General features: G+C 45.7%; 1 protein-coding gene and 1 long non-coding RNA gene across 5 annotated transcripts in view; one reads left to right on the top strand and one right to left on the bottom strand.

Moving 5' to 3' along the window:
* LOC144773598 (uncharacterized) overlaps window positions 1-9379 on the bottom strand; it is a 435153-nt gene extending 425774 nt beyond the window's left edge. Inside the window, exons 1-2 of the long non-coding RNA XR_013600018.1 lie at window positions 9150-9379; window positions 7686-7746 (exon numbers count right to left, since the gene is read on the bottom strand). This is a non-coding gene — a long non-coding RNA (uncharacterized LOC144773598). The remainder of the gene's footprint in view (window positions 1-7685; window positions 7747-9149) is intronic.
* The window catches only part of TRIM3 (tripartite motif containing 3), a 290801-nt gene that overhangs the window by 150458 nt on the left and 115217 nt on the right, over window positions 1-25126 (top strand). For 2 of the 4 annotated variants that reach the window (XM_078658725.1, XM_078658724.1), the window contains exons 3-4: window positions 18782-19016; window positions 20940-21091. In XM_078658725.1, coding sequence (XP_078514851.1) covers window positions 18782-19016; window positions 20940-21091 — 387 coding nt within the window. Of the gene's footprint in view, window positions 1-9581; window positions 10041-10216; window positions 10346-18781; window positions 19017-20939; window positions 21092-25126 lie in introns of those variants that run through there. The other 2 variants (XM_078658727.1, XM_078658726.1) reach the window with 2 other exon arrangements.

The following is a 25126-nucleotide window of genomic DNA, read 5'->3' as shown; positions in this document are numbered from 1 at the left end:
GCTGATGAGGGGTGAAACCCCAAAACCAGTCCTAGGATGCTTGTTACCGGTCCCGGGAGGACCTGGCTTGGCAGTCAGGCTGGACTGTTCCCATGAGACACTCGGTCAAGACTGATTTGGATATGACTGGGTCTAAACTGGGGTGGCATGGTGAGCAAAAGAACTATGGATTTAACTCCGATCTATTGACTGTGGAGAATGTTTGATTTGCTCTGCATTCCGTCCATCATCTGTGTCTTATGTTTCTCCTTGTCACACATTTCTTTGTGGCAGTTAAAAAAAATATATATATTATTTTTCATTGGCTTGTGTCATTGTCTACTGTAAACGGTGGCTGTTCATTGGTCAAAATGCGTAGTAGTCCCACCTTAGTACCACCATGTTTTATTTTGTAAGCTCCTATGGCCACACCCCCTGTTACGTGCGTTGTTACTCTGTATGCTTTAATTACAGTCTCAGAGCTCTATTTTCTCAAATAGCTTTTCCCTGTCTGCTGTTGCAGCAGGACACGCATTCTCCTCATGCTTTTGATTTATTTTTATAGCATGGGCGCCAAATGCATTTGCAATGCAGTAGGTCTCGCATTTGAAAGAGTTTAAGCTATTGGCACTCTAAATGATAATGCCTTTTATTTATCTGTTTTAAAAACAACACCTAAATAAAAGGCATTGTCATGTTACAGTGCCATTACCTCACAAATTCCCGAAATAAATATTTTACCTATGATAAAGAAATCTAATATTCTACTTGAGCGCATTAATCACCTACATCTTTCTTTATATGGCAGAAATAATGTTATGAAGATGATGATTCTCCCTAAATTTTTATATATATTTCGTTGTATTCCTTTAGAGTTTTCTATGCCTATTTTCAAACAGTTGGAGAAAATGACAGGAAGATTTCTTTGGGGCTACAAGCGACACCGAAGAGCCTATCAAAAAATGATAATCCCAAAAGATAGGGGGGGCTGGGGTATACCATATTTCTTTTACTATTATTTATCATCAGTATTGCAGTTCATCTCTCCCTTAATAATCAGTGAAAAGGCTCCGATCTTAGATTCCCATTCTCCATCTATTTACGAATTGGTTCTAGGGATAGAGGCTAAGGGCTGTTTACTAAAATTTGTTGAGCCCAGTTACTACAAAAAAATAAATTTAAAATCGTAAAAGCTGCTTTCAGGGCTTGGAAAGTCATTAAACGAATTTTTGACATCCCCAGAATTACGAGATATACTCCCTTGGCCTCCTCTCATATCTTTCCATTCGTGGGTATAGACAGTACTATGAGAAGATGGCGTAACTGTGGTATCACCCAGTTCAGTGACCTCCTACAGGATAATAAACTTTTATCATTTATCTAACTCCAAACAAAATATAAACTCACGAATATTGATTATTTTAAATACCTACAGTGGCATAGCTACTTTAATACACTATCAGAGCAAGAATGAACATCGCTACAAAGAATTCCCTTGATTGACTCTTTGTATCAAAGAAGGAAAATTGGCTACTTTTACAATCAGTTCTTGTCTAAGCATTCAGATATACTGTTTAGGCAAAATCTATGGGCTGAGAAATTGGGATAAAACTTAATTAAGATGGAGGAATCCATCCATTTGGCTAATTCTATTCTGCTCTCAGGAAGGAGTAGAACCCAACATTACATGGTGTTATATGATCTTTATTATACACCAGCTAAAATCTCAAAATGGGGCTCCTCAGTTGGCACTGCTTGTAATAGATGTGGCCTACATGCAGCGGACTCTGTACACATGTTTTTTTCATGCCCACATCTAAGCAGAACTCTATCAGAAATTCAACATTTTCTTTCTTTGATACTTGGAATCCCTGTAATACTTACATCAGAGCTTGTTCTGATAGGTATCTCTGCTATATCCATGAAAGACGATCATAAACAGCTGTTATTTATTTCTGTTGGGATCTTTCGCTCTTGTGTGACGCAGGACTGGATCAGCCCAGATCCACCTTCATTTTCTTCTTGGCAAGGGCGCCTGTTGGCAAGGTATATTATGGAACGAGCTATATATCCTACGAAAGGACGTAAAAGAAGGACAATGGGAACTAAAATTTGGGAACCGGTAGAGCGATGGATGGAGGGAGAAACTGGATCAGTAGTCTAGTTAACTAATTTTATGAGTTAACACTGTTGTGTATTTAATGTACAATTTTTTTTTCTCTTTCATGTAATGCCCGTTGTATATATGAAGCATTCTCTACTGCTTTTGCTTTATTCTTTTGTTGCTTTTATTATCGTTTATAGTATATGCATGTAACCTGATCAACTTGCAATAAAACAATACAATTAATTAAAAAAATAAAATTAAAAAAAAGACTGATTTGGATATGGCCAGGTCTAAACTGGGGTGGCATGGTGAGGTAAAGAATGATGGATTTAACTTGGATCTCTTGACTGGGGTGAATCTTTTGAATTGTTCTGAATTCTGTCCATCAATTGTGTGTCTTTTGCATATCCTGAATACAGTATGTCTCGAAGAGACAGTGCAAGTGCTTCCTAGGCGCGACCTAAAATGACTCTTGCAGGCAGTTGTTTCGCTGTAGCCACACATGAGGTCAGCCAGCTGTCCCATGGATTGCACTTCTTTGTCCTAGGTACAAGAGGGAGCAGGTCCAGTCCTTCAGTGTTCCTCTCAGGTCACAAACAGCATCTCAAGTCATCTTCTGATTCTTTTGTAGGTCCAGTAGGTGTTTTGACCAGGGTCGCTTCGAGTGCCACATTTATGTTTGGCACTAGCCAAAGGATGGGGATGACTCCTAGACACTCCCTAACCAATGGGGGAAAAAGTTCAGGGAGACAACCATACCCACATTTTAGTAGTTCCTGATTGCTCGACTGCAGGCATTCCCATGGTGCACTTCACTCCTAAAATCCTAAGGGGGAAACCCTTTCTCCCTTCTGCAGAGCTCCTGCCAAATATTTAGAGGTGTGGGCAATGAAATGAGCAGTGCCCTCTTGTGTGTCCAAACCAGTTGTAGGAGTAGCTTCCCTCCCACTTGATTTGGAGCCAGTCTGGCTGGTGTGGCTCTTAGGGACTAAGACTTTCCCTTCTTGAGGTTGCCCCTTACCCTGTGCTGTGACTGGACTCTTTTCCCTTTCACGTTAATGAAGTACCCGATCCGACCCCATCCCAGGCTCATTGGGATCAAATGCCTCATACTCACTCCATCCTGTCACCAGGCCTAAGCATTGTTCTGATCTGGGGTAAGTTTTTACACCTCATTAAGGTAAGCACCTGCTGGGCAGCCGCACACACCACGTCTACCGGTCTGTCCACGCTGCTTTGCGCTCTCACAGCTTGGACGCCGCCTCATCGCTTCACCACTTGGAAGCCGAATCGGATCAGGGAAACTCCAGACTCATACCTGCACCCTCACACAGTGCCACTGTGTGTCACACGATTTCAGCTCCCTTCACATGGTTAACGGCGAGGAGCCGAAATCACACGGTGGCAGAACAACAAGCTGAAATCCACTGTAAATAGTGGATTTCCAGCTCGTTTTCGGAGGCAGTAAGCAGCCGAAGTCCATGAAAAGGTGTGAATACACCTCAGGGGATCGGCGACAGCCTCGATGACCCTTTGTTTTGGTTTTTTTTTGGGAGGAAGTGGGGGGCTGGGTGAGGGGCAGAGAGCATCTTAGATAGTTCTCTGCAGCAGGCCTCGCCCCTCCAAGGCTCCGGCCCCTCCTCACACAGTGAAGTGACTTTGTAAGTTGGCAGGTATGCTGAATGCTTAACATAGAATATTGAACATCGATTGGGATTTGTTTATTTATAGCTTGACCGCTACTGTAACACGAGCTACAAACGCAATATAATACTCAGGGTGCGCACTATTATACTCAGGAGTGTGGTATTTAGGCGTGTGGGCCCTGGCTTGTGGGTTCACTGCTGTCCACCACCCAACCCTGTCAGCGCTCTGTTATCATTGGTCTGTTGCTGATTTTTAACGCCAGCAGACCCCAGTTTTCTGCTCTATCATTCTACCTTCTCCTATTAACTGGGAAAGTTACATTGTGCATTTGACATTAAAGAATTGGAGATCTGTAGTGGTGCGGCCCAGCTAGGCTTTGTCTGTAGAGGGATCATAAGAGCAGTACACGAGGAGTCTGAGCTCAGTGACTGGTTACAGTCGGAGACAGTATTTGGAGATTATATGAAAGCTGCAAATCCCGCTCTGGTTGTAGTTCTAAAAACTTTGTAAATCAGGCCTCCTGCTTGGATAACATTGCAATTCTGGGTGAATTAACCGTAAGAAAGTAAAAAATCCATCAATCTGTGGGTGAGGGCACAGGACAAGATGATTACTCTGCAGACTTTAGAGAGCCATCATGGGATCCACTGCTTTCCTCTCTAATCATTTCAATAAAGTTCTAAATCAGTGTGGATAAATTCAGAATCTGGTTCAGTGGGTTATTGAAAGCTCTCCTGCCACCGGGAACATGCCGTCAAATGTGTTCACTTTGAGGAAAGTAACTACACAAAACGTACAGAGACAGGCCAGAAAAACGATCCGCGAGCAGTTCGCTAGATGAATGTCTTGCTCCGGATACCTTAATGGGGGGTGAAGTGACATGCTGGCCCAAATAAGGGCCATGCAAGGTGAAGTGGAGACCTTGGATACATCACCACCGGTCAAATCCATAAAGGATTTTGTTGACAAACATTTCAAGGGTAAATCTTGTCTAGTCATAGGATTAAGCCAAGGAGAAACAAAGGAACTGGAGGAACTTGAGGAAACTATGTTTAACCAGTTGAGTCCGGCCTGGTACCTGTGTGCGTAAAAAGTAACTCAATAGTTTCCATAGATATAGATGACCCACGAGGCCCTCCAATGCTTCGCTTGGAACCCAGGCTGGTCTCCTCTCCTTATCTACTGTCCACGCTGTCTGAAGGAACTTCACAGCCAGATACATCAGAGAGTATAGACTCTGAGTTGGAGGTTAGGTCAAATATTAAAAAGTGGTGAGGACGCTGGATCTCAGAAAACTATGTTGGAGAAAGAAATAAATTGTATATACAGGACCCTCATTCTTAAATATTGACATATTTTCCTCCCCAAGTTCCTCGTTGTTGGATTTAATACCATTGATGCAAAAGACTGATGGATAGTTACAAGGAAGGCCTCAGAAGAGTCACAATCGCTCGGAGAAAAGCCTGGCAGAGAAAAGGATATTTACAATTGGAACCTATATAAGTGTTGAAGCAAACCTGAATATCTAGAGGAGGGCACAGATAGATTAAGTGAGGTGTTTCTTCACACAAAATTGCATTGATCTTTTGGAATATATAGGAATTTAGGAGCCTAATGAATTTAGAAGTGTTTAATTTTATATCTTGTCCTTATGGAATGTTGTTTTTCCAGGAGAAATAGCTGTGCAAAGCACCCCCCACCTGCACCCCATAAATGGTTTTCTACAAGTCTATCACAGAGCTTTAAAAAAAAAAAAAAAAATGCGGTAGCGCCCGTCAAGGGCCATTCTGACTCAATATCTAATAAGAGAGCTAAAAATGTGTTTGTGATTAACACTACAAGTAAATGGATTTCCGCTTGCAGAGTTAACTTAATTTATTACAGTACTGTACAAGTTTTTATGATTGTAGTAAATGTATAATATTTAAATGTTTCAAATGCAATAGCCTGTGATGCAGAAATAGAAATCTTTATGGAAGATCTTTCTAGGATCTTTTATGTTTATCCCACATATTTCACTGTTTTGCTGGGAGATGTTAACCATAAGCTGAACCCATGGAAGGGTGACATATTGTGTAAGGCAATGCTGATCCTGCAAGCTTTCAAGATAACGTAATGACTAGCAGAGATGTCACGCTATTACATGTCTTGGCTTCTAATAGCTTGGTTTGTGTAAATGGCAGAGTACTTTCAGACAGACTGGTAAGGAAAACTTTCATAAGTGGTTTGCATTGTTGCCCAATTGACTATGTGTTTATGTATGCATGGCCTTTTAATTTGGTTGGCCATTTTGAAGTTTTGCAATTAGAAGGTAGTGACCATCGCCCACTTAACCTAGAATTAATAGCAGGGGGCTCGCATAGAAAGAATGTGATTCTCCCGTTGCAGATTGAATTTCCCTAGTGTTTAATGACAAAGATCAGAGTAAAGCATCTAAATATGCTGAGAAGTTTACAGCATCAACAACATGCTACCAATGAAGAGGATATACCAGTAGACTGTATTAAATGGTATGATGATATGATAAAAGAGGTGGTTGCTTATTTAGCGTCAGAGCAGAAACCCAGTTCACAAGGAGACGAAAGGTAAAAGTTAGAGAATTAGAATACAGATATTTGGTTTGATGAAGAGTGCAGGCACTTAAAGTGTAGAATCAGGAAAGAGGAGAGGAGTATAAAGGGCAGTACGTCTGAGTTCAAGGACCAATTTAGGGCAGCAAGGAGGGATTATAATATATTATTTTAGTATTAAATCTGTTTTTATTGAGGAACAGCAGCAGTGATACAACCGCTAAGTGCCTACAACCCTGTGGGCCGGCGTGGTGTGCAAAAGATATAACAGAATCGTGCCACTGGACCAACAGCTATGCAGGTATAGCATATTTAACACAGCATGCCGCTTACAACCCAGTCAGGCCAGCCGCGTCTGAAAGGGGTTACAAATGTTGTTAATTTACTGGATTCTTCAGTTAAACATAACTTGGTGATATGCCGATCTCAAGTCTATTAATGAAAATTCCTTGATCCTGCAGTTGATGTCAGTATTTCCTGTATTTTAGGTGGCGAGTGGCAATTGACCAAGATATTTTTATTAAGTGATCTGAGGTCGACACAGAGTCTGATTTCACCAGATTTCTTCTTCTTTGAGACTACAATTGCCGATACCCACTCTGAGGAATCTGTCGTTTCTATGACCCCTTCTTTACACAATTGGTCTAAGAGTGTATTTAATTCATTTTTTACAGATAGTGGTACCGATCTCACCTTATGTATCACAGGTACTGCTCCCTCTTTGAGTTTTATTTCCTGTTCGAAATCCTTGACACATCCTATTTTTGAAACTATCCTTGAAACTTTCCAACAATTGCTGTAAACGTTTGCACATGTCTTTCACATGAATTGAGCTTACATATTCATCATCAATAATTATGGGTTCATCTGCCCCTGGTTTCAAAATCACTCCCAGCTTAGCTAGATCGTTCAACCCCACCAAATTGCGCCCGCGTTCTGCAACATATATGTTAGCGTCAATTACTCTTCCTTTAAATGTGAGAGTGTCATTAAAATAGCCCACCATGTTGATATCGAACTCTCCAAATGCCTTTGGGTTTACATCAGTTTCATACGATTCGACATTATGCCATTTCTTTTCAAATAGGGTGTCTGATATTCTTGTTATTGGTGAACCCGAGTCAGCAGTGAACTGTAACTCAACTTCACCTATAAGTACCTTCCCTATAGGTCCTTTTACTTTTCCATCAATTATGTCAATGGACAGCACAATATTAGCGCACATTTCCTCTTCAAATTCACATAAAGCATTAACCTTTACATTACTTCTTCGTTTTACATAAAGCGGTATTATAACCACATTTTTGATACACTTTTTCCTAGTGCCTTATAATCCGCTAAGTGTTCTTGTGATCCACATCTAAAACAACTTCAATTTTTACCTTCTACCTTCTTGTTAGTCTTACTCTTTTCATAGTTTCTGTTTTCATACCTTTTCTTTTCCTGTAAATAAAAAATATTTGAATTAGCACTTGTGCTGGATAATTCCTTTGTAGATATCAGTGATCTCTCTATACCCTTCGCAATATCTATGACTTCTTGTAAGGTAGGGTTCCTACATGTGAGTAACCTCTCATGTACTTTCTTTGAATAGCAGTAAAATACTAGTTGATACCTTATATAAATGTCTGTAATTTCCTCGAATTCAGTCTTTTGTTAAAACACGCAAACATGCAATGTACTCCTCAATAGTCTCTCCTTCATCTTGTTTTCTTAATGCAAATTTATGCCTTCCAACCATCACATTACTTTCCTCAGCGAATTGTTTTTCTAGTCTTTTTATTGCTTCATGGTATTCGTTTAATGGTATGAAAACCCCTGGTGGACTTTCATACTCACGCAGGCTATCGAATATTTCCTGTCCTACTTTCCCAAGGCGTCCGAAAAGTAGTATCCTTTGCCATCAATTGACACTATGTAGTTTTCAAACGCTCTACGCCAACTTTTTCACTTCATTGGTGGTTTTCCTGGTTCTTCTAAAAAATGTGGTGGCACACATGTTATTACTTTGTGCCATTTTCCTTTTTATCTTCATTTTTTTATTTTTTATTCACTCACTGTCTTTTAGTTCTTTTTTATTTCTGCTTTTAATTTAAATATTTTTAATTGATGGACTTACTTTCGCGCTATGTTTTTTCTGTACTTCGTTGAGTTTCCATTAATTCTGATAGTTATATTCCTATCAGGAAGTACAGTATTATTCTTTTAAAATGGTGGCACGTTTTTACGTATTACGTCAGTCTGACGTGTCCGGCTTTAACCCAATGATACTTTGGGGTTAAACACCTATGTCATTCCCAACATGCACCTTGACACATCTGACAGGATATGTTCTGGCCAACTGTCTTAAAGGTAATTTTACTCAGAAGTTCTCATATTTTAAGCGCACTTACTTCGTTTCTTTAGATATTGCCCATCGATCGCACAAATTTACCAGTTATCTTCGATGCAGATGCTTCTTTAATCTTTGTCTTTATCTCGCTTTATTTACTTCATATTATTAATTTTTCTCTGTGAGCCTTCCTTCTATCGAAAACCCTCTTCGCCAAGTTGTTGTGGAAAAGGATGATATGCACCGGTGAAATGGGTATATAGAAACGTTTATTAAGAAATAGAAAGGTAAAGGCCCACAGGGAAATGTGGAGGAACGAACTGACCAGGTCAAAAGGGTAACAGCATCTGACCTGTCAGTTCACGTGACGTCACACTTGTAGTCACCGGGGATTCTAAGATGACACATAGTGACGTACAGTAAAATAACCACAAAAGACTATCTATGGCCGCCTAAGAAACATGAAAAAGATGAATAGTACGTATATAGAAGAATAAGTAGAAATATACAACACCTAGTTTGCTTCTTTCCGTCCTGCAGACATCCCTCGAGCCATGGTGACGCAGGGAAGGTCCCAGGTTCATGCTCTGTCCAGTGGTAATCCGAACCCCGAAAATAAATAAATCTTCTGAGACTGTAGAAGTGTCACACACTCCGCTTACTAGCAGAGGCCCCTGGAACCCCACACCTGCTGTTGAGGTTGTGCCCAGGCGAATTTCTCGTGCCTTCACACTTCAGCGGTCTCTTACCTCTCGCGCCTGCGCAGGTTCGCGCCCTCGCGCACCGGCGTACGTCTGGCGCCCTCGCGCACCGGCGTAACGTCTTGTGTCTCGCGCACCCGCGCAAGTGTCGTGCCCCTCTCCCCACGTCTCGTGCCCCTCACAGCGCGTCTCGCGCCCGCGGCCGGTTGGTTTCTGTGACCCCGGCAGGTGCTTCCGGTCAGAAGCGCTGGTGAACGGAAGGGACGTGCGCGCGCCATTGTTGTGGGTTCAGGCGGCGGCGCCGGGCCTTGGTGCGGTGTGAGCCGGGGGTAGAAAGCACCTCTTGTAAGAAGGGAGCTCATGCTCGAGGGAGGGAGGGACGGTGCGTGTGGCCCGACTCTGTTCGATGGCTCGGCTTTGCTGGGCCTGGACTGATGGACTCCTTCGACCCTTACACTCCCACCAAGCCCTGCCCTGCTGTGTTTGGGGCGATGCAGCCCAGTAGCCGACGTGCCCTCGGCCCTCGCATCACAAACAACACCAGAGTCAACGTTCACACCAGCCCAACTCTCCTGAAAACCCCTACATGTATTTCCTTTTGCACAACGTGTTGTGACACGCGGGACAGACTGTGCTTATGCGCTCTGTGCACACAGTCTACCCATGGGGACCTGGCGCTCTCATAGATGATGAGCTCGAGGCTGGTAAGTACAGGTACATGCTTCTCGCAGCATGCACCTCCTGGGGCAAGTCTGGTGTGTGTACATGTGAGCGGGGCACTATCCGCACATCAACTAGCTATGGAGACACGTCAATGCCAGAGTCTGGCGGCCTGCACCGCCTGTGCTCAGCGTACAGTGTCACACTATACATGATCTCTCCCTGGAAGGACAGACACACGTCTGTCTCAGATGTCTGCCGGAGACTGGCGGCCTGCACCTCCCGTGGGGCCTTTAGATGCAAATGCAACAGAAGGGAAACAAAGGGCAATCAGCTTATCACTTCACAGGTACTAAACAAAGGCATGCTTTTGACTTTGTTCATCCTCTGCATATAAGAGATGCATGCACTGTAAGAATGTCAGCTGTATTGATCGGTGCCCAGTATTTACACAAATAATTTAATTGTCACTATATTATTTCTTTTATAGCGCTACTCATCCCTGTGCAGGGTGTCTATAAACGCTTTATGCAAGGTGCACATACATTGACGATAAACCATGTAGTTGTGTAAATTAATGTACCAGATGTGTACATAAGTAAGACAGGGTCATAAGGTGTTGGAAACACATGTCCTTCATACCTCACTGTGCTATATTAGTGCGGTCTGGACTGTTCCCATGAGGCACAGGCTCAAGAATGATTTGCATATGGCTGGGTCTAAACTGGGGTGGCATGGTGAGCAAAAAACGATGGATGTAAGCCAGATCTATTGACTGGGGGAGAATGTTTGATTTTGCTCTGCATTCCATCCATCATCTGTGTGTCTTTTGCTTTCTCACCCTAGTGCGCCGCATATGCCCAGACGTGGGTCTCAGGCTCACAGTGTCACTGGATTCAAGCTAGCATGGCTGATGAGGGGTGAAATCCAGAAACCGGTCCTAGGATGCTTGTTTCCAGTCCAGGGAGGATCTGGCTTGGCAGTTCGGTCTGGACTGTTCCCATGAGGCTCAGGGTCAAGACTGATTTGCACATGACTGGGTCTAAACTGGGGTGGCATGGTGAGCAAAAGAACGATGGATTTAACTCAGATCTATTGACTGTGGAGAATGTTTGATTTGCTCTGCATTCCGTCCATCATCGGTGTCTTATGTTTCTCCTTGTCACACATTTCTTTGTGGCAGTTAAAAAATATATATATTTGCAATGCAGTAGGTCTCGCATTTGCAAGAGTTTAAGCTATTGGCATTCTAAATGATAATGCCTTTTATTTATCTGTTTTAAAAACAACACCTAAATAAAAGGCATTGTCATGTTACAGTGCCATTAGCTCAAACTCTTGTAAATTCGAGACCTATTGCATTGCAAATGCTTGTTTAGGACTTATCCCCTGCTATCTGCACATGATCTCCCTCTGCAGGGACACGGTCTCTCTCTCTCTCTCTCTCAGACGTGGACACGGTCTCTCTCTCTCTGATGTCTGCCAGCGGCTGGAAGCCCGCCCCTCCTGAATATGGCACTATCTGCACAGCATCGCCCTCTTAAAAGACACGTGTCTCTATCAGATGATTGCCAGAGGCTCTCGTGGGACCTGTGCATCCTCTTGTCCGGGAAGCAGGGTATCACCGCTCACAAATGTAAAGTTACAGTGAGCTCACCCCTCCTGTATTCATCCGCCGTGCAGAGTGGTCGGGACAGACTTCATGTCCCAGAATAGACCTGCTCCTGCCCTGGGGAGGGAGAGGCGCCGCTGTGCTGGTGCAATGGGATGTTAGGAGGAAGTAAGGCTGCATGCACAGACGTGGTGTGCCAGCCCCCACCTCATCAGCTGCTCCCCTCGAGTCGTCCCCTCACTTGCCACGTCTGGGAGCCCGAGCACCCCATTTAACCGCAAACCTGGCACCGTCTGTGCTGAAATTAAACTGCTCGTCAAGAGAACACATCTGTAGCACCTGTGTGGGAGGGCCAGAAGCCAGGCACTGACAGGAAGTGCAGGGCCCCCAGAAGCAAAGCCTCCCAGGAAGTGAAGGGGGCATCTTAAGCAAAGCCTCCCAGGAAGTGAAGGGGGCATCTTAACCAAAGCCTCCCAGGAAGTGAAGGGGGCATCTTAAGCAAAGCCTCCCAGGAAGTACAGGGGCCCCAGAAGCAAAGCCTCCCAGGAAGTGAAGGGGGCATCTTAAGCAAAGCCTCCCAGGAAGTGCAGGGGCCCTGGAAGCAAAGCCTCACAGGAAGTGAAGGGGGCATCTTTAAGCAAAGCCTCACAGGAAGTGAAGGGTGCATCTTAAGCAAAGCCTCCCAGGAAGTGCAGGAGCACCACAGGAAGCAAATCCCCCCAGCCAGGAAGAGGAGGGGCCCCGGAAGCAAAACCTCCCAGGGAGTGCAGAGGCCCTGGAGGAAGCAAAGCCTCCCAGGGAGTGCATGGCTATTAGAGGAAGCAAAGTCTCCCAGGAAGTGAAGGGGCCTCTTAAGCAAAGCCTCCCTGGGAGTGCATGGACACCAGAGGAAGAAAAGCCTCCCAGGGAGTGCAGGGGCACCAGTGGAAGCAAAGCCTCCCAGGGAGTGCAGAGGCCCCGGAAGCAAAGCCTCCCAGGGAGTGCATGGACACCAGAGGAAGCATAGCCTCCCAGGAAGTGCAGGGGCCCCGAAAGCTAAGCCTCCCAGGAAGTGCAGGGGCCCTGGAAGCAAAGCCTCCCAGGAAGTGCAGGGGCCCCGGAAGCAAAGCCTCCCAGGGAGTACAAGTTCCAGTAGAGTGGTCCTTTATCTTTGTGATTGGAGGGGAATGAAACAGTGTGGGTAACACCATAACCCCATGGTGTCTGACTGCTTTAAGTGAGTGTGTTTCTTGCAGGGAAGCCATGTCATTGTCTTTAGAGTGTAGCTAAGATGGAATCGGTTTACGCTTTATGGGGAATTGAGGCCTTGTACTCAGGGATACTAATCTGAGCAAAGCCATGAGCTGCTGCTGGTAGTCTTCTCAGTTACATACTGGTCCTAGCATTCTTGGAAAGGGATTTGTCTCTAACAATAACAAGGGCCCTGACATCAGAGCAGCAGGACTAACATGGGCTATATTAGCACGGTATCTGGAATAGCTCCAGACAAAATATTTTGATAAAATGGTATTAGTGAAATAGTCATTTCTGCCTTCATAAGGGAAGAATAAGATGAAAGAAAGAAGCAGATTTACGAACAAGAACATCTAAGCTCCAACCCATCTCTTCTATGTGCTGAGCTGTTTGGCACTCTTATGCTGATAGCTAGCTGGCCCTTACAATGTCTCCCTCCAGCCATCCTCCCTCTGTCCAGACTCGAGATCTCACATTAAACCAGGAATGTTATGACTTCCTAACAAAAAAGTAATAGAAGAATTAAGAACATCATTTTGCTGTAATCAAATAAGGTATCTAGATTGCTATTTCTAGTATGGAAGACCGCTAAAAATCTCAGGACTAGAAGAGTTTGAAGGGCCACACCTCACCCATGTCTTACATGATCAGGTTCAACAGGTGTCCTTTTACATAACAGACGGTGCCTAATTTGTAAAATAAAAAGTTCCAGGCCGCTCGTTGGGAGGCCACTGCAGCTTGCACTACCAATTACAGTCCCAACACAACTACTGACCGTCACACTCCTACAAGTTTGACAATTCAGACTATCCCTGGCCCCCAAAGCTATGAGAATTCCTTGGGCGACAGGCATTAGTAATTTTTAATATCCATTAAATTAATAAACAACTGTTGTTGTGCTGATATCTAAACTAGACTATCAGCACCATCTTGTGGCACACTGTCATAAGTGCTGGTGTTGACAATTAATTGCAGGTGCAGAGCACTGGAAACCACTGGCTCAAATTAAGCGCTCCATAACAGGCAGATGTTTGTTAGCTTCAAGCTTCTTCCGATGATACAGTACACAGTTTAACTTCTCATTTTGAACTTGAACATCGCGCTGCGCGACAACGTTTGGAGAATCCTTGTGATTACCATTCAGGTTGGCTGGATCCAGATCGACCTGCCTTGTCATTATCACATTCTAGAAGTTTCATGTTCACTACTTTGCACATTTCTGTCCTTGTTCTCACCATATGTTGCTTCCGTTGCATTGTGAAGCCAAGTTGGAATTTGAAACTATATTTTAATGGAATACCTTCGGATCCGAGGTGGGTGGTGGCCTTTTTAATTTCTTTTCTTTTGAGCAACGTCATCGCCGCGTCATTCTGGTAAACTGTTATTGTGTCTTCCCTAAACATAGCTTTCTCAGTCTTATGGGTTGCAACTGAAAGGTTTTCTTTAACTTTGAAATGGTGTTTCCCTGTGAGGACAGCTGAGAGATTACTCTGGACTTGCAATGCAGCATAGACTCTTAGTTCTGTCTAGAGCAATTTCCAATTCATCAGGTTCTATGAGGAGATGTTGGAAGGAGGCATTTCGTGATTTTCGAGTTCAGCATTCATCAAATCCACATATCGTGTTTTCGTGAGCGATTCTCACCATCATCAATTTCCTCACACGGTGTTTGAGAGAGGCTACTGTGGTTGACTGTTCCGCATGCACGTGAATTTGTTTTGCTTCACTGGCCCTGCTTGGTCCAGACAGTTTTCTACCTTTTGTCAAGAATGGTCTGGATCTGAGTAGGTTACACAAAGTTTTCCCTCAAACCAGTGATATTTCTGTGATTAGCGGTTGGATTACGCTTTTTGTTGAAAGATCAGGGATGTTGATCCCAACCGTTTGTTGGTGTCACATCCAAGCTTTCCTCTCTGTGGTGGTTTGGCGTTGGCTGCAGCATGTCTGGAAGAGAGGCTTCTTTCCCTCCCTTTGATCTTGAGGTCCCAAGGAGTCTGTCTGCCAAGAGGTCTCTGTGTCTGAGGTAAGGCTGTATAGCTGCCACCATAAACCTCTGTCAGTCAAGGCACTTTTATTTCTTTTTTTTAATATTTTTTTTATTGATAATACATGATTGCAAAAGCAGGCACATAATCCATAAAAAAGAGAGAACAATCTTGTACAATAAATTAAACCATATTTTCCATATAATCAAACACATAAATAGTACATAGAAAGACCGCAATAGAGAAAAAAATAATGAAATACACAGGAGAATTATTCGTCCATATACACAGACTCTGGGCCCCAAATCTCGCAACCCAATTTATTTTTCTGTCTGCCTTTCAGAGCATATAAACTGTACTCAATATTGAACATTGATAAAAAATCTAGCTCTCCATACTTCAAAGGAAGGTACATCCTTTTGTAACCACATTGAGGCAATGCACACCACCGGTGTGGCTAAAAAGATAAAATAACGAAATGTATGAGACAGCTGATCCGCATCTGATACCACATCAACCCCCAGCAGTACATGAGCTACAGATAATCGTACAGGGACACCCAGAATCTCTGCTAAGAACTTCTCTATGTGATCAAAAAGCATATTTAAATGGCCGCAGGTGTAGAAAACATGTACCAAGTCAGCATCATCTGACCCACAGCGAAAGCACTTTCCATCATTGATTCCGCCCCATTTACATAAGGCACTTTTATTTCTAATGCCACCATTTACGGAAGGAGTTTCAAGGTGCTTCTGGGAAATAGAGCTACCACTTTCAGGTCTTGTGAAGCACAGACTGCTTCTAAGGGAATTAGGCAACAAGCTAAATTCAGTCAGAAGGGCGGTATTAAGAAGGCCTCGTTTGTTTAGGTTTGTGCAAGGTTCCGATGGATTTCTAACTCTCCTGTGTTGTGGACAAGAGGAGCGGTTCACTAAATTCTACATATTTTGCCCACATTTCCCTATTTTCATTTGGTGGTTCAGGCGTGTGACCATGGAGCTGTTGAGGTCTTTCTGGTTCCCAGGACACCCGGCATAGAGCAGAGACTTACCCCGAAAAATCTGCCATCCCGACAGCGCTCTCTGGCCCTGCGGAATCTCCTGCGCCCATCAGACCTCAGATGCAACAGGTCTGCTCCCCAACCAGGACACCCCCATATTACCGGTTCCCCAGCTTTTACCACTGGGGAAACCAGACTGTGTGAGCCGGTGATGCTTGTTGATCACTGACTGGGTCAGAGCTCTGGTTTGGGAGTCAGGTGAGCCGACACGGTCTTCTGGTTTGGGAGTCAGGTGAGCCGACACGGTCTTCAGGTTTGGGAGTCAGGTGAGCCGACACGGTCTTCTGGTTTGGGAGTCAGGTGAGCCGACACGGTCTTCTGGTTTGGGAGTCAGGTGAGCCGACACTGTCTTCTGGTTTGGGAGTGAGGTGAGCCGACACTGTCTTCTGGTTTGGGAGTCAGGTGAGCCGACACTGTCTTCTAGTTTGGGAGTCAGGTGAGCCGACACTGTCTTCTGGTTTGGGAGTCAGGTGAGCCGACACTATCTTCAGGTTCGGGGGTCAGGTGAGCCGACACGGTTTTCTGGTTCGGGGGTCAGGTGAGCCGACAGTCTTCTGGTTCGGTGGTCAGGTGAGCCGACAGTCTTCTGTTTCGGTGGTCAGGTGAGCCGACACAGTCTTCTGGTTCGAGGTGTTCAGGTGAGCTGACACAGTCTTCTGGTTTGGGAGTCAGAGGAGCTGACACAGGCGTTGCTCTTGAGGATATCTGTGATGACTCAAGGTGTTCTGATTTCAACTCCTACTAGAGACTTCCTCTTGCCTTCCTACTCGTTTACAGGCACTTACAAGACATGTGCTTGCAGCCTTGTCAAATGTTTCAACCATTTACTGAAACCGACCTCTTGAGAAGCCTTTGTTATGTTATATTGATTTGTATAGTGCACTAATCACACAAGAAGGTATCCAGGCACTTTGCCAAGTGTGTAGGTCCCAAAGTGCTTATACAAAGAGCCATATCTTTAGCTTCTTACAGATCTCTAGAAGTGAGGAGGCGGCTCTGATGTTCTGAGGGAGGTCGTTCCATGCCTTGGGTGTGTTGGAGGCAATGAGAGATTTCCAGTTTTGCTTTTGCAAATGCAGGGCCTGTGAGAGTGAGGCAGAGAAGGTAGGTATCTAGTGGGTTGGTGAAAGTGTATGCAGCTGTTCAGCTATTCTGGTCATGTGTTCTGCAGGACCTTGTATGTGTGCGTGAAAAGTTTGAATTGGCTGTGCTTGTGAATGGGGAGCTGGTGAAGCCTTTTGAAGTGTGGTGTGATGTGGTTGCGGCATGGAAGGCCGAGTACGAGTCTTGCAGCGGTGTTCTGGATGGTCCAGAGCTTGTGTAGGAGTTGTTTGGAGATTCCGGTGTAGAGTGTGTTGCTGTAGTCTAGCCTGCTGGTGTTGAGTGCTTGCGTGGCGGTCTTTTGTAGCATGCGTAGGATGTGGAAGCAGGAGGTGCACACTGCATTGACTCGAGCTGTCACGTTGAGCTTGTCTTCCAGGATGATCCCCAGATTTCTTGCGTGTTCTGAAGGTGTGGGTGTTGGTCCAAGCTCGAACGGCCACCAGGTTTGTTGGTGGACAGCTGGTATGTGTGACATGGGATGAACTACTCCGGCTTTCATTCTTACAATGCAATCTCTACTCCTGCGTTGAGGATGGCATCCCACCTACTTTCTCAGCTGCTCAACGGCTATCCTTTGCAGAGCACTCTAAATGCACATTATTGTTAGCATGATCTCTTGTTTGCATTACCTGCAGGGCAGTCCTCCTGTGTGAACCGTTCTGAGTTTGTGCGCCCTGTTGGAGGAACTGCTGCTGTGATTTTAGGGCGGAAGGGTTTTAGAAGTACAGTGATAGCCTGTGCCCACAGTCTGCAAACACATAAGAATCAGCTTTTTCTTGACGTCCATGAAAAGCTGCGAACAGACCAATATGGACTCTCGATTGGGTGATGTCGAAAGCTGAAAATGGACAAGGGAGGGCTACTGATGTCCCCTGAAGAAGGTTGATGATGGGACGGAGGACAATCCTAGGCTATAAAACTCTGCAGCTTCGAAAGTGAAGTTCAGGTTTATTTCGGAACAAGTCTCCAATAATAATAAGTAGTTTCAAGGATAAATACTATAGAAAGCTCCCAACTGGGGGCATCTGGTTCTCATTCGGTGTTGAGGAGGGCTCCCAATGGGAGAAAGTGGGATTCAGGTTGGTGCTGAAGAGGGCTCTCAACGGGGAAGGTAGGGTTTGGTTTGGGTGCTGAAGAGGGCTCTCAACGGAGAAGGTGGGATTCGGTCTGGTTGCTGAAGCAGGCACCCAATGGGAGACTGTGGGGTTTGCTTTGGGTGCTGACGAGGGCTCCCAACGGGAGAAGGCGGCGCTCGTTTTGGGTGTTGAAAAGTACCCTGGTGCTAAAGATAGTTTTCAGATTGAGCTCTGCACAGGGTCCCCTAAGAATATTTTGCATGCTTGTTTGCAGTTCATCATGTCTTCTTCGTTTTGCACATTTTTAAACCATTGCTGCTTGATCTTTCACTCATGTCTTCTCCCTTCTTCCTTGTCATGTCCATCCATCTAAACCCTGTCCTTTCATTGTGTATCCCCTTGTCAATGCTTCATCCCTTGTTTCTACCATCTTCCCTCCATCCCACAGCAGCCTCTGTTACTGCCCCATCACTCAGCTTCTTCTTGCTTGCCACCTTTTGCACCATTTTGCCTTCCTGCGGTCCACCTTTGGCTCGCGTGGTCTCCCTAGCAGACTTGCCCTCCTCCCCCACTCTGCTGTAGCGCCCTCTAGTGTTCCTTTGCCAATGGGGTGTTCCCCCGGCTCATGCTGTCATCCCCCCAGATCTGCATGATTCGTCCTTGCTCCATCGTAGGAAGTCCTTCTTATCCTCTTGTTGTGGCTGTTCCGTCCCAGGTGTCTCCAGAACTATATCCCGCCCCAGAGTTTAACCCTATCCTGCCCTGTGTGCCGTCAGACCTCCATCTTGCCGGAGAAGGGAGTGGCTGCTCTACAGAACAACTTCTTCATCACCAATCTCATGGAGGTTCTGCAACGCAACCCAGAGTGCAACCGCGAGGACTCCGCCATGATGGATTCGGTCAGCGCAGTCTCGGGGAAGCCACTCTCCTGTCCCAACCACGAAGGCAAGGTAGGTGCAAATATTGTAACCGATAAAGCAGTTTTCCCTGATTGTAGCATCAGAAGTTGTGAGCACGCAGCTCTTTTATCTCTTATTGCCGTGCCCTCTGGGGAAGGATGCGGCTACACCACAGATAGCTTGTTATGCATATTTCTATAGTCATAAGTGATGTGATAGATGGAGCAAAGTTAACAAGTGCTGGAAGCCAATAGGCCATGTCCTTTAATGTGGCAACATATGGCTCGCCTCTTGGCTTTGCCAATGCTTATTGAAACACACCAGCCAAGGAAGAATGGTTTTGGCATGCTTTAAAGTATCTGACACATTTAGAAGCATTGTGCCTGCCTTGTTGACATAGCCTGTCAACCAGTGATAAATGTACAGAAACCAATGAAAGATGGTTGGTCATGCATGCTTGCGCAAACACTGGTTACCATCTTACAATGGTTTTGGCATACATTCGTCATTGGTTCAGCCTACCAAAAGGGGTGATGTTTTTGAAAGCAATGTGGCAGCCATCTTGGAATGGTAAACCAATGATTAGGAATTGGTATACCATTGGAAGATGGCTTCCCATTAAAGCAGTACGTGTATATGGTACCATACACTGCGAGCGGCAAAAAGGGATCCCCGTGACTGTGCAACAGTGCATGGGGGTTCTTGGACCCGCACAGAAAAAAGAATTCGCAGAAGCAAGACGAGCATTGTTGAACGCTCAAAAAAGTACTAGTAAAAAGCGCTGGGGATTGTGAGCGGCCAAGTAAAGTGCTTGGGAAGCTTCTGGCTGCTTGCCAAAGATAAACATTGGCAAAGCCAACAAAAATAATTTCCAAAGGCAAAATAAAAAAAAGTAAATTAAAGGAGAGATTGGCCCATGACCCCTGAGGTTCAAGTGCACTAATTTATTGGTGGATGTTGGCATGTGCACAGGAAAAAATAGCAGTCACTCACATTGAGTGCAGCTAATGGCTGAAGTGGACCGACTCATTACTCCATGCCGCTGTGAATTATAATGTAATAATCAGTGCAGTTAATAATTTAACAGATCAATGGATGAAGATCGCTGACCTAGAGCTCTTCTATGTATGGACATATTTAGGTATTTTTAGGATTCCCAGCCCCACCCACCCCCGATCAAAACTTGAGTTTGGAGAATAGACCTATAAAGTCGAATATTAAACAACATTTTAGGAATTAATTTGCAGATTATTTTCCAATATTTTTTTTTTAGGCATCACTACCATTTGTGTCCTGACATTTTTGGTGCATTTATGAAACAAAATAGCAACACAAAGTGTAGACTAAACGTGAGCAATTTCACTGAGGTTGGTGAGGTTTGTTTATGCCTTTGAGGTCATGGAATGGCGCTTGGTGCTGGGCCTGCAGCACTAAGGCCAAGTGCCGCAGCACAAAGGCCAAGTGCCGCAGCACAAAGGCCAAGTGCCGCAGCACAAAGGCCAAGTGCCGCAGCACAAAGGCCAAGTGCCGCAGCACAAAGGCCATGTGCCGCAGCACCAAGGCCATGTGCCGCAGCACCAAGGCCATGTGCCGCAGCACCAAGGCCATGTGCCGCAGCACCAAGGCCATGTGCCGCAGCACCAAGGCCATGTGCCGCAGCACCAAGGCCATGTGCCGCAGCACCAAGGCCGCGTGCCGCAGCAACAAGGCCGCGTGCCGCAGCACTACGGCCGCGTGCCGCAGCACCAAGGCCGCGTGCCGCAGCACCAAGGCCGCGTGCCGCAGCACCAAGGCCGCGTGCCGCAGCACCAAGGCCGCGTGCCGCAGCACCAATGCCGCGTGCCGCAGCACCAAGGCCATGTACCGCAGCACCCTGTCTTGGAGGAGGGGTGAAACTCTTGCTGCTGTCAGAACCTGTGGAGACAGCCTGCGCCTCGAGCTGGCTCTGACATGTGTCCATTCTTCCTCCTGCAGATGATGGAGTTTTACTGTGGCTCTTGTGAGACGGCCATGTGCCATGAGTGCACCGAGGGGGAGCACCGGGAACACGTCACGGTACCACTGAAGGACGTGGTGGAGCAGCACAAGGCATCTCTAAAAAACCAGCTGGATGCAGTCAAGAGCAGGTACTGTGAGCCAAGGATGGGGCTTTGTGAGAAGCAGAACATGCCAGAGCAAGTGCTTAGGCGAGAAGGGGCATCTGTGACATGGTCTGTGGAGCTAGGTGCAGTGCCTCAGAGGGTGGGCAGTCTGAATGGTCTGTAAAGTTATCTGCTGTGAGTGGGGCAGGCGGGGGCCTAGCGTTTGATGGTCAGTTGTTCAGTATTTGCTTGAAAATAAGAGGTTCTGGAAAGTACCTTGTCAAACTTCTCTTCTAATGTATTGTTGAAAATATTTTAACCCATACACTAAACTGAGATTTGTTCTAAAATTATACTAAAAGACTTTCATTATTGTTTTTCTCTCACAAAATTCCTACCACCCAGCGTTCCCCTCTTGTTTTGATAAAAATACTACCCCACTTTGTGTGGCTGAGCCCAGGGCTTGTGCTACAAAAGGCCCCACAATGCATCCCGGAGAAACCGTCAATAGGGGGAGCTCTGATGTTTGGGCCGGGGCACGGTGGCCACCCCTTGCCCTGGTTTGATCCATGCCTGTTGTGGGCTCTGGGCCCAGCCACAGTGTGGTAGCGTTTTATATCCGGACAAGTGGGGAAGGCTGGGTGGTTGGAATTTTGCAGCTCCCTGTGGTTTCTTGAAGTTTATGCCAAAGAAATACAAAGAAAATGCATGATTTTAGGCAAAGTTTCAGGTTTGTGGCTAAGAAAATGTTTGGGGATCCATGCAAGGCACACCAACCTGGACTCGCCCAGTTGTCTCGTTTCTAGAAATATCCGGGTGTGGTATGTTTCCCTTGGTGGCCGCTGAGCCTGGGCCCAAATATTGCAGCTTCCCCCATTGCCAAATCAGGTCTTTCTTTGGACAGGGAATGCTGATGTCTCCACATCACATTTTCGTCCCTTTCCTCTCTCCGGCGCCAGGCTCACCCTCACAAGTGCGGCACCATTTTTATTAGGAGACTCGGGTAAATGCTGAGTGGTATGAAATTCGTGGGTCCTCGAGATTCCGGAGCTTTTCTTCACAGAAATGTGAAGGAAAGGTATGTTTTTAGCCAAAGTTTGAGATTTGCAACAGTTTCTGGATAAGAAAACCTGGTAAGGGCCACGCAAGTAACCCCACCCTGTATTCCTCCCACAAATGTCCAGTTTAAAAAAATGTGTAGGTTTGGTAGGATTCCTAGGTGCCGGCTGAGCGAGGGCCCAAAATCCACAAATTTGCACACTTTGCAAAAAAGGGTCAGTTTTCAGTGAACAAATGTGATGTGTCCATATTCTGTTTCGGGTCGTTTCCTGTCTCAGGCACAAGGCTTACCTTGTTTAACCCCTTGGCTGCGGGGTGTTTTCCCCCCGCTGTGCAGGGGGAGGGGGGCCGCGCGCTGCGCCGCTGTGCTGTTGATGAGCTCGGCTCGTCATGAGGCACAGCGGAGCTGCCCTCGTGACGAGCTGAGCTAGTCAAAACCACAGCAGTTTTGGAACGTTCAGCACAGCGGGGAAATTATCCCCGCGTGTGAACCTTCCAACGCTGTGACGAGCTCAGCTCGTCATGAGGGCAGCTCAACCGTCCCTCATGTCGAGCTGAGCTCGTCAACAGCACACAAGGGGTTAACCCTTTAAATGCTGAGGCTTTTTCAACACAGCGCTGAGCACTATGGGATACACCGCCATACTTTTCTTCCCACATAAAGTATCCATGACAAATGTGCATCCTTTTTCCCAAACATTCTGGAGATTTTAAAGGTACTCAGGGTTTATGGAATGAGACCATAGCAAAAATATGGCTACATTTTGTGTTTGTTTTTTTTTAGGGAAAAAGTACTCCACAAAAAAGTGTCTGGCTTATGTTTTTGGAAAAATTGCATCAACACAAGGTTTTCTGTGCTAGAATCACCATCTTCTCAGCTTTAAGGTACAAGCAGGGCCGAATAAAAGAAAATTTCAACATAGTCCTCGCACTTTTCAAAGAGACAGACCATTTTTCCTTTTTTTTGTGCTTTCAATCTACTTCCAGTTTGTGGTGGAAACAGGTGTGAAACCAACTGGTAATCCCACAAAGCTATATATTTCTGATAAGTAGACAACATTTTGAATTTAGCAAGAGTCATTTTTGCATATCCCTCAAAGTTTTTTCAAATAAATTAAATGTAAAAATAAAAAAATATTGAAAATTAGTAGGACAAAATGCCAATTTGAAATAACATCCATCTGTAACGTCTTGTCACGATGGCCACTTTACAAAAGCAATGTACCATTACGTCTGCTAGACCCTTCTAGCTACAGTGATATGTAGGGTTTCTATGTTGTCCAAGAACTCAAGGTACAAAGCGACAACAACTGAACTGCACCTTCCAGTGGTTTTTCATTGAGTACGGAGTATAGAGTAATTCATATGATAAAATACAAAGAGTGAAAAATCTATGTATTTCCGAAATGTACTCCTGATACTGAGATTAGCAGTGGTTATTTGTACATCTGAATTTGTGGGTACCCATATTAGAATGTGATTCAGAGGGCATTTTTCCCCAAAAAAAAATTCTTTTGTATTTTACACACTGTCTTACGAAATTGTGAGCACAAACTAATAATCATGACGCAGTGGCATCTAATCCCAGCTTCACCAAATTGTATGATCCTAGGCAAAAACTCAACTGTGCCTCCTTCCATTGGTCATGAAGTAATTGTATAATTTCTGTGGAACCTTATGTGAAGCGCTTTGATACCTCCGGGTGTAGCCAGCGCTATATACAACTTTTAAATAATAATAATATCTGAGAGCAGCTTGAAGTAACTCATTTGAGGATGTGCGCTATGCAGAAACCCCTCCTTTCTGTGGCTTATTAGACTCTGTGGTTGATAACATTATAGCCCTCCCCTCTCCCCCCCCAGTGGCATGGGTGTGTTCCACAACACATTCAGGACGTAGCTTTCAATGGTGCAACAGGTGCAGTGGCACCCAGGCACATGGCTTTTTCGGCCCAGTTATAACTGTTGTTTACTACCCAAGCAGGTGACGAGGGACCCCTTACCCTAGCTTGCCTTCGGGCCCACAAAGCCTGAGACATTGAGCATGCTTAACCGCTCCCTCCTGACACCTGCTTCATGTGTGATAGCACAGACTCGAAGTCGGTCAACCAGTGCAGCCCCAAGGGTGGCCTCATCCTGGCGAATGCCGTGTTTATATAGTCCCTGATACGAGCGACCTCTCCGACCCCCTGCTCTGCCTGTGGAAATGAGCAAACTGCACCCAGGGAGGCAACGCGATCTGCCCAAGATCACACAATACAATACAGCGGGGTGGGCGGGTTTAGAACCCAGGTTGGTTGATTCCAAGAGCAGGAACTAGATGACGAGCATCCGTTTTCACTTGTTTTGTTGCTTCAGGAAATAAAGGTTCTGTCTGGCTGGTGGTGAGGAACAGTTCCACCCTTGGACCGGAAGTGGCTTAAATTGCACCTTCACCGCTCACATCAATGTGTGACTCTGCCCATATAGGTAGCGCCCAGAGATGACCTGGGTTGCACTTCTAGCTGGACAAGGAAATGTATCCATTCACGTATTACGTCCTTTTGGCTTGTTTATGTGTTGAATTGCCTTTGCCCGCACAGGGGTGCCCACAAACCTAAAAGCCCGCACTGTGCGCCGAGGTGGCACCGCTCGACGCCGTCCCGGGTGGGCAGCATTGTATAGAGATGAAAATCTCAAATCTCCGGGACACTCTGCTAAGAGAAGGCAGGCTCCTGATTGGTCAAAATGTGGAACATAAATCTTCAGCAGTTACCATGACAACCGGCTTGCTGCAGCAGCATCTTCAGCCTAAAAATAACCGGGCGGCGTTGGCGCCGCATGGGAGGGGGCATCACACGGAGGCTCCGTGACTGCAGAGGGGGTGGGGGCCAGGGGGGGGGGCTGTCTGCGAGCCTCCTGCTGGGGTGAGCGCAGAGCGGGGGCAGCCACGCGCCTGCAGCACAGCACGGGAGTCTCACCTGGTGAGATGCCCGGGCGGGCAGGTGTCTCTGCCAGAGTGGTCCTGTGCCCCCTCCACACC

This window comes from Lissotriton helveticus, chromosome 8, assembly GCF_964261635.1.
Source record: "Lissotriton helveticus chromosome 8, aLisHel1.1, whole genome shotgun sequence".
Lineage (NCBI taxonomy): Eukaryota > Metazoa > Chordata > Amphibia > Caudata > Salamandridae > Lissotriton > Lissotriton helveticus.
The sequence above is the reverse complement of the archived record's forward strand: the minus strand, read 5'-3'. Positions and strand labels throughout refer to the sequence as shown.